Source organism: Pyxicephalus adspersus, chromosome 2 (assembly GCF_032062135.1).
Source record: "Pyxicephalus adspersus chromosome 2, UCB_Pads_2.0, whole genome shotgun sequence".
NCBI classification, from domain to species: domain Eukaryota; kingdom Metazoa; phylum Chordata; class Amphibia; order Anura; family Pyxicephalidae; genus Pyxicephalus; species Pyxicephalus adspersus.
In genome coordinates this window covers 51,738,875-51,752,715 of record NC_092859.1, presented here as the reverse complement: position 1 = coordinate 51,752,715, position 13,841 = coordinate 51,738,875, and the positions used below count along the sequence as shown (strand labels likewise).

The 13,841-nt window shown below is 38.2% G+C and overlaps 1 protein-coding gene across 1 annotated transcript in view; it reads left to right on the top strand.

The window, feature by feature from the left end:
* SLC4A9 (solute carrier family 4 member 9) overlaps positions 1-13,841 on the top strand; it is a 90,769-nt gene that overhangs the window by 14,152 nt on the left and 62,776 nt on the right. Inside the window, exons 5-8 of the mRNA XM_072400772.1 lie at positions 2,624-2,781; positions 8,441-8,528; positions 10,074-10,228; positions 12,720-12,836. Coding sequence (XP_072256873.1) covers positions 2,624-2,781; positions 8,441-8,528; positions 10,074-10,228; positions 12,720-12,836 — 518 coding nt within the window. The remainder of the gene's footprint in view (positions 1-2,623; positions 2,782-8,440; positions 8,529-10,073; positions 10,229-12,719; positions 12,837-13,841) is intronic.

Here is a 13,841-nt window from a genome sequence, read left to right as displayed (position 1 = left end):
TAGGTCTTATTTTCGGGGTAGGTCTTATATTAGGGCAGGTTTACAAAATAGTGCTAGGTCTTACTTTCGGGGTAGGTCTTATTTTCGGGGAAACATGGTATATGTATAAATACATATATGTATTTCTGAAATACCACTTTGCCAGTACATAATTAAACCTTTTCAACAAAAAATGATATTCATATAATACTATTTATAAAACAGGGAATCAGACATTACCTCAAACAATCCCTTATGGGAATTATTCACCTAATTACTTGTATTTCATTTTTTTCACTTTCATTGCTATTTGTTAGAAAATGTTTTCAATCCTTGACCAGATTTATTTTCAAACCTTGACCAGATCCAGGTTTGCTGGATCACCCAGGTTCACCAATGAAAGTGTATCTTATCCCGTCTTTGAAAGCTTTAATAAATCAGGCCCATTGACCTGGAAGAGCCCATTGTGCCCTATGTGGAATAACAAAATCCAAAATACTAAACCTATACTACCAATTACATGCCAAAAACATGCATATTTTACTTTCCCTGTTAAAATTATTAAAGTACATTATTTGGAACACAGCTCTGTTTGGCAATTTATTGGCAGTATTGTTTTGCAAGAAATGTATTTGCTATAAAATCTGTAGCCAAAAGAGTTAAATAAAGAAACTTTTGACTGTTTTTTTTGTGCAAAATCAACATCAGTGGTGTGTTTAGCCAATGCTATGAATTTATGACAGTCTGTGGTGGTTGTGGTACAATTGCATATTACAAACCCAAAATTGGTTACTGTTATTAAATGTCAATCACTCCAAACAATGGCGACATATTCAGACAATTATGGCCAAATGTCAAGTTTCTTAACCTAGTATTTCATGGGGTTGTTGTTAGGTAATCGGGCACTTTAGGACATGCCAGACACAACAATACTATACAGTTTATGTGAACTTTCAACTACCTGCCCTCTTGCTGCCTGTAGGGCTGTAAATATTTTGGCTATCATGTTCAAGAGGCTGTAGTGTCCCTTACTTAATCCTGGTACTGCAGCATCTCAGTTGGCTAGCTGAAACAAAACAAGCTGAAGCCCAATACAGTGGGAAAAGGAGATGCTTGCTGCTGAGATCGGGCACTGGTATGCCCCATAAAGAAAAGGGCATACCTTCCTGACATGGCTGCACCATTTTTCTTCATATTAGTGCAGTTTTTCCTCCCTATAGGAAAGCTTGAAAAATTCCACAAATTTTCCCCAAAGGATTGAGATCTTTAATCCTGAAGTCTCTCAATCAACAATATGCTTGTCACTACAAAAACAAGCCAGCATACCAGTAGCCTTGTTTGCCAATGACGACTGGGTAATCCTCTTTCTCGGCATGACCCCATATATGTCTCCTAGACTGGTTATGACCTGTGTCACTAACCTACCTTAAAATTCCTCTGAAATATTTTCCTGATCCTCCTCCTCATACTTTTCATGTCTTCTACGCTCCTCTACCTGCTGTTGCAATGAATGCTCTCCATGGAACTCCATGGTTGCAAGGCAAAGGAGGAGGGCCTTCCTGCTCTTCCCCCTTCTGCATCAAATCTGCTGTTGCTACTACCATGAAAATAACCTGGATTACATTGATGATACTTCTGTTTTCCCAGCTGACAATTTTAATTGCCTCCTCCATAGGCCTAAACAAGCAACATTTGTCTTTGCACTGTGGTGCATCAGATAGTCAGTTACAGCTTTCATTTGTTCATACAGGCAGTCCAACATATGTATTGTTGAAATCCAGGGAGTGGGAATGTCAAAGATCATTTTGCGGAATTTCCGACTCTGCGAGCCCACAAGTGCATTTTTTGCATTGTAAGAATTGCTGAATTGAGTGCAAATCTCTCTGTCTATGGCCAAGACACCTTGTAAGCAAGGGTAACTCTTCAGAAAGTTGTTTACCACCTGCACATTCTGCACATGCACAAAACACAAAGCATGCGTGAATATGTCCAGGCCAACACAGTCAAGATATTTGTCTGGAGGTATCAATTTGTTTTACGTGGTGGAAAGCAACTCGCTTCTGGTTTGACTTCTCAAAGAGCCCAGTGACTGACTAGCGCCGTGTAGTGTAGAGCTATGCTCTGTGTGTTGTGGTGCCATTTACAGAGCCAGCCGCAGGAGACAATGTAACACCTGCGCAGGTGTTACATCATTATGAGCCATAAAATTGGTAAAGAGGATTGCTATGCTTCATAAGTGTGCTGTTAAGTCATGGAAAAGATGGCGGTTTTGTCCTAATGCCAAATCCTGGATCTGTCATCACTGTAGGATTTTTGCACACAGGGAAGTCTGTGCCATAATCGGAAAGTAATTAACTGGGTACCCTATTTTGTCATGGGCAGCGTGGTCTTCTTCCTTCTTTCCTCTTTCCTTCCTCGCTACACTCTTCATCTTTACCTAGATTGGCCAGGATTACATAACTCCCGCGCAGACACATGAGAATGGGCGGGGTTGGGATTGCGGCTGAGCCGATGGCAGAATGCTACAGCTCATTGTGGGTCTAAAATGACCCTAACAGAGCAAATAGTGTGTTTTATGAGCAGAATAAAGAATCACTTAATACTTTTCTTCTCTAAATTACATATGAATTGTTCTATGTTTCAGCTGAAAAATACATTTAGAAAGAAAATCCCCAAAGACACTGAAGCAGCCAATGTCCTTGTTGGTGAAGCAGAATTTATGGAACAGCCATTTGCTGCTTTTGTGCGGTTAAAAGAAGCAACTGTGCTCAGCTCTTTGACTGAAGTGGCTCTTCCTAGCAGGTAATATATTTATCTATTAACTTAGATAAAAAATAAATAATCTTTGCATTATTTAGTTTGTTATGAAATCTAGTTATAATTCATAGTAAGTACATTGTAAATATGTCTGGCATTATTATTATGTTTGGTGAACACAAAAAATTATGCTTTTCTTGAACGTTTTCTTGGACAGCTTCCCATAGGTCCCCCTGACCTCCCCAGCAGATTTAATTACATTACTATGATAAAGTCCTTTGCAATTACCTTAAAATTCAGATACTTGCTTAAAATGGGTATTCCCAACTATATTTAACTTTGATTTACAGCTCTTTGCATGTTTGCACAGGCCGACCCAACATCCCCCAGCAATTTTGGTGACCATACTATATTTAGGGCTTTAAAACTAATTTGCTGCATTAAACTGTGTTATCATAAACAATTTCCTACAGTCATATTTTTGTGAAAACTTTGATAAAAGTGTCTTATTTTCTATCATCCCAGGTGCCAGGTGCCATAAAACTCAGTATATGGCTGGTAAGAGTAGTCGAGTTGTATTCAGGAACACATTTGCTAATAATTGTCATATTTCCACTACATTTCATACAAAGTTGTAGTTTATCTATTCATAGCTGGATCATTATTGTGAGCATTTTGAGACCAATAAAATTAAGTCTCCTGGGCCTCAAGAAAGCCTGGAAACCCTCTTTACCCGGTTCTGGTGAACCATGAGTCCCAGATATGCCTAGTTCGGTCTACTTGAACTCCATATTTTGTGCTAAATAATAATTTGGGGGTTGGCTGTTCCTAAAACCTAAAATAAGAACATCCTAGATGTTTTCACAAAGGATCATATTCCATGTGAACACACCCTCTCACACAGCCCACACCCTACTGTCATTGTATTGTCCTATTAGTTACTCCTCTAAGTATTAACATAGAAAAATACCATCTTGTTGCTAAGGACAACAGCATTCACAGATTGAGCACTGCAAAGAGCCCAGTGTCTCGGACTAATAACTTTTTTACAGCAACCTGGACCAGGGCCAATCAGCTGTCACTTAAGTATTATTTCACAGTTGTTCTGTTTTATTTTATATAGTTGCTATTGTTCTGGTATTGTTTAGCTATTGTTCTTTAAATAGTCTTTATTTTTCTGTACTTGTTTATGCACTGGGTTTTTGGTATGTTTTTACATTATTAACCCCCTAACCGCTAACCCCGTAATTTTTCGTCTTAAAAAAAAATGCTATTTGGGATAAGCCCGTATTTTTTCGACTTACCTTTAAATCCCACTTACCTGTGCTCATCCAGCGTCAGGTCCGTATTCCAGCGTCGGGTCCGTGTTCCGCCGCCCAGCATCCCGCGTTCCGCCGGCCAAGGTCCCGCTGATCGTCCCACGTCGCTCTCTGTCCAGCGTCGGGTGCTTCTAACACAAGAAGCCGGTCAGCGGAGAAAAAAAAAGCCGACCGGCTTCTTGTGCGTGCGTGATGACGTCGGCTACTAGAACCCTGTTCGAACATATTTCTGTAAGTTACAGGTCTACAATTTAAAAAACAATTCATAAAAACCTGTGACGCTTTTGGTACAGAAATCTAGACATCAGTGTAACGCTCAGGTGGTTAAACAATATAAAAAGCTGAATCTCTGAATGCTCTAATGCATTAGTAGAAATAGTGTAACTTTCTCTCCTTAAAACGCTACTTTAAAAATTTAGATTTTTTTTCCTATATTTTTTTCTGTCTGGAGTGGCAGTGGGTGAGACACGGGCAGAATCATAATTGCAGTTGTCAAGGTGTATGCTTCCGTCTAAGCACATGGTGGCTGTCTACCTGTGAGTGTGTGTTTAGCAAGGGTTAACGGATTGGTTATACTTTCCCCGTGACAGCCCTTCTCAGCCTGTTGATGCCTATATTGTTGCTTAGCATGCTGGCGCAGGATGAAGGCTGGGAGCGGGTGTTCATCCAACCCTATGCTGCATTTCATGATATATTTTACATACTGCTGATTCATGAACTACCTATGTTCTGTTCTACATTCAACGGGTCTGACCTATGCTCTGCATATGGTATGGTGTATGTTATACACTGACTACCAAATACATTAAAACCTCAGGAATGTGAATTGAATAAAATGATCATTTTACAGTATCTTATCTTACAATAACACCTTTTAAAGGGTGGAATATATGTAAACAGTCAGTTCTTACAGGTGAAGCAGGAAAATGGGTTTAGGTGAGGAACTATGTGACTTTAATAAAATTGAGCTATCTAAATGACTGGGTCAGAGCATCTGAAAAGTAAAAGGCATGTGTTTCCTAGTATGCAGTTAGCATCTACCAAAAGCAGTCTATAGCAGAACAAATGGCAATGCTAGTAAGGGTCTTTATTTAACCAGCATTTTAAATCTATCAGCTTATTTTGCATTTCCTTAGACCTATTTGGGTAAAAAGCAGTTTCAAAACAAAATCCTAAATGTGGCCCCATAAATACACCAACTAACTCTCCCATTCCCAGCAACATGTTTCATGTGCTGCTTGTTTTGTCTGCCAAAGAAGAAAAAAGCCTTGCCATGAAAACAACAGACACCAGGGGTTCCACATGGGTGGCTTTCACTGGGGGGTTTTCACTTAGGGATCTGTATTTAGGAGTTTCACACAGAGGGGGATTGTCTCCAGAGGTCTGTCACTGGGGTTGGGGGGACTCTTGAGTTTCAGTGATTTCTGTGCTGGGGGATATGTACTGGGGAGAGTCTGTACTGAGTTTGGTAATTTTTTCTAATTTGAAGGTGATAAGGGGGTCTTTGATGTAAAGGGGGACACTGAATGTGAGGATGCAGACATTGATGCTAAGTGAGGGACTCAGATATAAAGGGAGTAACTCTAATTTGAAGGGGAGACTCTGTTGTAAAGAGACACTTATGTAAAGAATCTTGTCTAAAAGTGTGGCGGTCTTTTCCTTGCTGAACAAATCTGACAGGCACAAACCCAGAATCTGCTAAAAGACTGGAGATTGTACCCATCACTGGAAGAGAGCTGTCCCCTGTATTCTACAGGGCTATGGGGCAGATGTCTAAGGCTGGGTACACACGTCCAATAGCTCTCACCCGATAATCGGCTCAGGACTGATATCGGATGAGAATCTGGGGTGTGTACAGCACCCATCCGCCATCATCCAATCGACCGTCCTGGCAGATCTACGGACAATGGACAATGAACGATCCTAATGCAAGGGAAGGGGGAGAGCGCGCAGATCGGTGCTGTATGTACAGCACTCGTTCATGCATCAAGCAGTTCTTAGTTGTTGGACTCATTAAAAAGAGGGCTTACAGATTACCTCTATAGAAGTCCCCTATCTATAGACTCCCCCAGGGTCACATTGTGGGGAAGAGTCCCTCTCCCTCAACAATAGACCTTGCCACCATTGTAGGCAAGCAGGTGTTTTGTTTTTTTTTTTGCCAAAAGAGAAAGGTACGGAGAAGGGGAGTAGGGGGTGGATGGCAATTCAAAACTTCTAAAAGGAGTTCTCTGCAGTGTGAATATACACATCCTTACAGATATTCAAGACTTCGTGCGCAGTGGGATTGGTAATCTATTTTCCCATCTACATCATCCGATCTTGCCCCAGCACAGTGCAAGATCAGTGACGTAGTAAGAAGAACCCAGAAGAAAAGAAAGAAAGATGTTGGTGCCCGGCACTTTCTCTGCACCAGGCTGAAGACAGAGACACCGTGGGACCCATATGAAAAAACCTCCCTAAAGATCTGCGGGATTAAAGTTTTTTTTTGTTTTGGGTTTAGTTCCCCTTTAATATATTATCAGACTAGATCGTAATATTTTTGTTTAGAAATGCTATCAATTGATAACTGTTCATAGTAAAATTCAGATTGTAATCATTTACTTGTAAAAAGGACATACAAATCATTATTAGTTTGTAATAGATCCAAAGTATCCTGCAGAAAAGAAGGTAAACTGGTGACATATGATCCTAAATACAAATCAACCAGCTGGCCTAAATTAGCTGGTAAATAGCCTATTCCTGAAGCAATAGGGCAGAGCATAAAAAGTAGCTTGTTTAGGGAACTCCACATTCAAAAATGTAAATGTATACTGAATAATGATGGAATCATTCTAGGCTTCCAGTATAAGCTTATATTATTCATCATAGTAGGTGTGTATTTGACCAGCAGGTATAGTTTTATACCAATCAGAATTCTGAAAAATTATGAGACAAATCTGACAGTTATCTTCATTATTCCTAATATTCCCTCCTTTATAAGATTGTTTAATTGTTACCGTATTTTTCGGCGTATAAGACGCACCCAATTTTAAAGGAGGAAAATCTAGAAAAAAAAGATTCTGAAAGATTATTCCCCTTCTGATCACCCTGTGCCACCCTTCTGATAAATTGGCTTGCTTCCGGGATCGCGGGGGCACCCTTGCTCTCCCAGCTTGCTTCCGGGATCGCGTGTGCAGGCTTCTCCTCGCTGGGTCTGCAGGAAGGCGGAGACACGCGCTGCAGCCAGGAGGAGAGGAGAGAAGACGAGAAGCACGCAGGATCGCGGGATCGCGGTATCGGGTAAGTATGTTACCGGTTTTAATTATTTTTTAAACCTGCATTCGCCATATAGAACACACCCACTTTTCCCCCCCAGTTTTGGGGAAGAAAAAGTGCGTCTTATACACCGAAAAATACGGTATATTGTAGTTAGCTTGTAAATTCTTAGGAGCTACATTTTGGTCCTTAGGTAGATTAAATGAGGTTGAGAAGTGGTTGATAAGTCATTAGTGGAAGTTAGTGATGACATGTGTGTAAATGTTTTGGGAATAGCACCTAAGCCGGACGCTTGTGCTGTGATTTGTGAAAGTGAAGTATTTTAGTTGGAAGTATAATAATTTTGTGGTATCTTTACTTGAGTACATTTTGACTTATAATGTGTTCCACAAACTCTATTCTTCTATAGAAAAGATTAATTGACAACATTTTGATTTTTTGGAGTGGAAGTATATATATATATATATATATATATATATATATATATGATAAAACAATCAAACAAACAAAAATGCATATTGTTCCCCTAGTGCAAAGAAGGTCAAATTATGCATTTACCCAAACATCAAAATTCCAAATTTCTTTACCGTAAACAGGACAACCTATAGCTACATACACACGTCAAATTTTTCTCGCCCGATAATCGGCTTCGGCCAGATATTGGACGAGAATCTGGTGTGTGTACAGCCCGCGTCATTCATCGTCGCCGTGGATCCGTCCTGGCGGATCCACGAACGATAAACGACGAGCGATCCTAATGCAAGGGAAGGGGGAGAGCTCACAGCAGGGTGCCGCTCCATCGCTCTCCCCCTCCCCGCTCCATAGAGCAGAACGGTGCTGTATGTACAGCACTTGTTCATGCATCCTGCGGTTCTTATCGTTGGAAAGGATCGTGAAAGATCCTTTCCAACGACAAGAATTGCACGTGTGTATGCGGCTTTAGTCCCTTAACCAATCTAAATATTAAAATTTTAAAAAAATCACACATAATGATTTTTGCTCACCTAAGTCACTGTTTTGTTCTACTTTTTTAATAATAGTCTCAGTCAAAGAGACTGACTACTTTAAATTAATATTGCTCTGGACTGATTTAAAACAGACTTTTAAACAACATATGTTTGTTTTTACAGATTTATTTTTATCCTGATTGGTCCAAGAAACAAACCGAAAGCATATCATGAAATTGGACGAGCTATGGCCACTTTACTAACGGACGAGGTAAATATTCAGTTTAAATTGGCAAACTATTTCATACAGGTAAAGCTCAAATCTTGCACTGACATCTTAATACTTAACATGTATTATTCAATTTCAATTGACAATCTTGTTGAATTATTGGAGGCCCCTTGATAAAGAGTAAACCATAAAAGATCAATAATTAAACATATCTAACTATCCTATATAGTTTATTCCAGTGATTATCAACAAGGGTTCTGTGGAACATTAGTGTTTCTCCAGAGGTTGCTAGGGGTTCCTAGAGCAAATAATTTGTGCCTCTCAGGTCAGTTACCACTTGTTTTGGGTGACTGTAAGGATGGCATGCTTCCCACTGGCCAACAATGTAAGAGGCATTCATCCCATTGACAACCAGGCAATGCACCATGTGTTACCTGAACTTACTGGACACATCATAAATATTGGCTAAGATTCCCTGAGACTTGAAAGTTATTTCAAGGTTTTACCCATGTTAAAATGGTTTTAACTGTGAGAAATTTCTATTATTAGTGCAAGTGGACCTAGTTAAATGGTTAAGGCTTACATTTTCATGATTTGGTAGAGTAAGCAGTATCAAGATAAAAATGTTGCCTGTCTGACTATATCTGTTTCAGATCCTACCAATCTAAATTTTTTTAAGTTGACTTTAAAAGTAAATAATTATATATGGAACCCAAACTGGTATGAATAAAAAGGAATTATAATGTACAAATAAAGGAACTTATGCTTGTGGTTAACCCAGAATAGTTATCTATAAGATGTATGGATAACTTAATGAACTTACTGAAAATACTAGAATATTTTTCATTGCAGATGATTAACAGAAGTCTGAAAACATATTCATAAATTATATTAGTACATGTGATTATAAAGATATACAAAATAAAATTTAGAATCCCTCTCCTTCTGGTATCACAATCTAATAGTGAAAGATAGGAGATTAATGCGCACAGCCAATTGTGACCTCATTGTACACGCCCAATCAGCTGGTAGGACAGGCTCCATTGGTAAGATTATTAGATTATTAAAGAAGCATTATCTCACTAGATACCAGGCGCTCCACCCACCAGAAAGGGGCTGGGAGGAACTATGTGTTCCCATGTGTCACCTATGCATGTATGTATATATATATATATATATATATATATATATATATATAATTTTATATATTATATATACATTTCAAATAGGATTTATATTTCAAAATATCCTTTGTCTGAAGAATATGCGAGGTTGCATTATGATTACATCACAATTTGTGGATAGAAAGAAAAAAGCATATATGTGCAGTGTATAATATATTGATATGGCAATGTGTTATTATAAAACTTTATTTACTGACTATGCAATTTTACATTTTTCATTTTCTGATTTTTTCTATAACATTTGGGTTTTTAAATGGCTGGTTCCTACCAGAACTACAGTTCTGTATAGTGTGGAATTTATCTTAAAATGCAGTTTGGTAGCAGCTGAAAGTTTAAATTGGGTTTTAGAAAAGAAAATTGGTAAAATGTTACTAAACATATAAACACAAATGTATTCTTCCAGCTGTTCCGGAAAGTAGCATATAAGGCCATGAACAAAGATGAATTAACAGCAGGAATCGATGATTTCTTAGATGAAGTTGCTGTTCTGCCACCAGGAAAATGGGATCCTACTGTTCGTATCCAACCACCCAAATTTCTGCCATCAGTCCAAAAAAGGTAAATATCGTAATGTGAATTATATTTCTTACAATTGTTGACTAAATACTAGTAAAAATGTGTAAAATTCAGCTTGTAGGGGCAGTAAATGATTGTAAATGAAATCAGCTATATTGCTGTACAACAAAATAAACAAATATCTGTCGAGTGTACACATGGGAAATTATAATACGGCAAAAAAGAATAATGCAGAGGGAGCAATTGTCACTGTCATGAGTTTTTAACTATAAAAAGATTTACAATGTTTGTACAGCTGGTGGAACAATAGTCTGTTGGTCACAAGCTTGATGTAGGTTGAGGGGTCACAAAGGTCCAGAGTCCAGAAGTCACATACAGGTAGTCCCCAAGTTACATACGAGATGTAGGCACTGTAGGTTTGTTCTTAAGTTGAATTTGTATGTAAGTCGGAAAAGGTACATTATTTTAATAAATGCAATTAAGACTGATGTTTGTCTCAACATATTATTAGGCAGCGTGGTGTCAGTTACTGTAAAAAAATCCCTCTGTGAGTTAATCACAAACAAAACAAAAAAAAAAAACAAAAAAAACTTTATGGAGCCTAGACATTCATTAAGTTCTGGAGCAAGCTGTGCTTTGAAATGCAAAAAGAAACAATTGCAGAGTTTTTCTTGGTAATTAAAGAATTACAAGAGGCTTCAGAAAGAGCTCAGTCCCTAACCTCCTGGGCTGTTCATTTCTCTCAGGATTTATATGTTTAAAAGCGGTACGTTGTCTTTCATGAAAATTTACTTTACAGTAAATTATAATAGTATGAGTATAATAAAGTATGAAACACAAAATCATGTCAAAATAATAAATTAAATAAAATATAAAAAAAAATTATTAATAAATTTAATAATAAACTGTAAATAAATAATGAAACACAATGTACCGTTTTTTTGACAAATATATCCAGTGTATTGCATTTAATACACTTATTTTGTATTGAATGCAATACAAAATAATTTGAAATTCCCGCTGTGCCCAAAGTGACGTCCAAACTCCCGGGGAACGTCAGGACACTCGCCAGGGGAAAAATCGAACTAAGAGGACTCGGCCAGAGAAAAAGCACGGATGGGCAGGACACTTTAGGATGCCAAGGGGACCAGGTAAGTATTTATTACTTTTTTAGCTACCCCGAGTGTGTAATATATGATTCTTTCTATATCAAATCATAAAGTCCACATCAAATTGGAGGTGTTAGATCATCATTGAAGGTGGAGTTAAGGTTTTTGTGGTTGAGGTTATGCTGCTGTAACTACACCAGAGCTAACATACATTGAGTACTACCAACCCCAGTTCAGAACCTGGAGTGCATTTGAGTAGTTAGTTGGCAGTAGGGATGGGAATTTCTGTATCTTTTTTTATGGTAAAAAAATACTTTGAACATTTTCAAGTTGCAGTAAGATCTATGGCCACTGATTTTTTTTTTTTATGGTTCAGTATGTTTTTATTAAAGAAGTATATAAGAATTCACATTATAAATTATACAAAAATGATTTAAAGAACATAGCTAAAGTTACAAACTTTTGGATGAAATTGACTTAAGTTACATATTTGTCGGTGGAACAGAAAAAACAGAACAAAACCATACAGTAAGAACATTTTTCCTGAGGTAAAGGTAGGTAAACTGGGGATGGGGGCCAGGGAGAACGAGGTAGGGGATACTGTATGGGATGAGACAAAGGGGCAGCAATCCTTTGCTAGGAATGAGGTTAAGTGATTAGGTATCAGTGGAGGGGGTTCCGAGTCTAAGTTTCAACCTAGATGAGGAACTATAATGTTTCCTGCAGACCCAATGGGCAGTACATTTCTCCATACAATCGTTATCAAAGGCTCTGATTTCCTCCATTCTCATGATTTAATTGACCTTGGTCACCCATGAGGCTAATGAAGGAGGGGATGACTGTTTCCAATATAAGGCAATGACCTGCGTTTTATGGATTAGGAGAGCTGTAAATGAGGAGGGTGGGCATGGTCAGAGGTGAAACTTGCAAGTGTATGATTGGTTAGATTTTATATGTAGCTATTGTAGTAGACGGAAACATATGATGCCCAATTCAGACTGGGATATTTGGCATCATGTACCTCATCTGGTGTAAGTAAATGTGCTGTATATTTGCAGCTCTTTATTGGGGATCCAAGCATGGAGAGCCCTAGAAAAATGGGCAGGCCAGGCACTCCATTCCTCTTTCAGAAACAGGGTTGCTCTGCAGCACCTGGCCATTAATCAAAAGGGACAGATCTTTGAGACTGGGGAGAGCTGCAGCCTGAGGCCAGGTAAATTACGTGGACAAGGTGCATGTAGCCTGTGTGCTGGGTGAGCCTACTAGGTCTCCTAGAGTTTAGGTATGTGGGACCAAGAGCTCTGAAGAGTGTCAGAAAAAGGGAGAGCCAGGAGGCAAAATTTTGTGTGTGTGTGTGTGTTAAAACAATCTTACTTGGTTTGCCTGAATATATCAGTACTTACATACACTTTCTTTTAACTCAGAAAGTTGATGCTGCACAGGGAATCCAAAAATCACTGCAATGCAAAATCTTATCATGAAGAGGAGAGACTAGCACATGGTCACCCTCGTGTTTGTGAGGAACTCCAGAAGACAACCAAGTATGTTATATTTTTGTTTCTTTCTTTAATTTTTTATTAAACCTAAAGTTAAGAAAATGATAATTCTTTAAAGTAATCAGATATTGTCTTGAGCAACCATGTCTAATATCCTATAAAATGTGACACCCATTTATATTTTGTGCATCTAGAAATGCATTCACCTATCTCTCAAACAATTATTGAACTTGCTAAGACTATTTCCTGCATTTTCCCAGACCTTACTGTGAAGAATCCATTTCAGTATGTGAATAAACTTCTTCCCCTCCAGACGCAAAGAGTTAATTAATTTTTAAAAAAGTTTTAAGTTATTAATTTTGAAGCAAGTTCTTTATATGGACCACTTATTTTTAAAGGGTGCCCAAAACTGGACTGCATTCCAGATGAGGTTTAACAAATGCTTTGTACAGATTGCAAATTAGAGACATCTTGTAAAGCAGCAGCCCCCAATTTTGTCATATTACAAACCAGTTCCATGCAAGACAGCAAAAGGAAAGGGTGCATGATTGGCTGAAGGAAATAACAGGAGAGACACAGATCCTTCCTGTCACAGTACAGCAAGACTGTGACCAAGGAGGACACCTACAGCCCAATTTGGCACAACCCATGGCCCGGTACATGTCTGCAGCCCAGTGGTTGGGGTCACATGTTGTACAGACTTTATTCCATTACACAGTTTGATGTCAACAGTAAACAAAGAAAAAGTACTTTTATTCCCAAAATCCATATCATTTATAAATATGTTAAAAAATAAGGGATCAAACATTAATGAATCATTATTACTCTCTTACATATTGCAATTTTTAAGCCTATAGACCCTAACCTACACATTAACCATCTGTGAGGTACTGTGTTATATGATTTTACAAAGTCAAAGCATACTATATTACCTGGTACACCATTGTCTAAATGTTTACTTACCTCCTTTCCCCATAAAAAGCGAGAAGATTTGTTTGACAATTTTATTCTTTCTGAAATCCCTACTATAAATATTACTAATATTCCCCA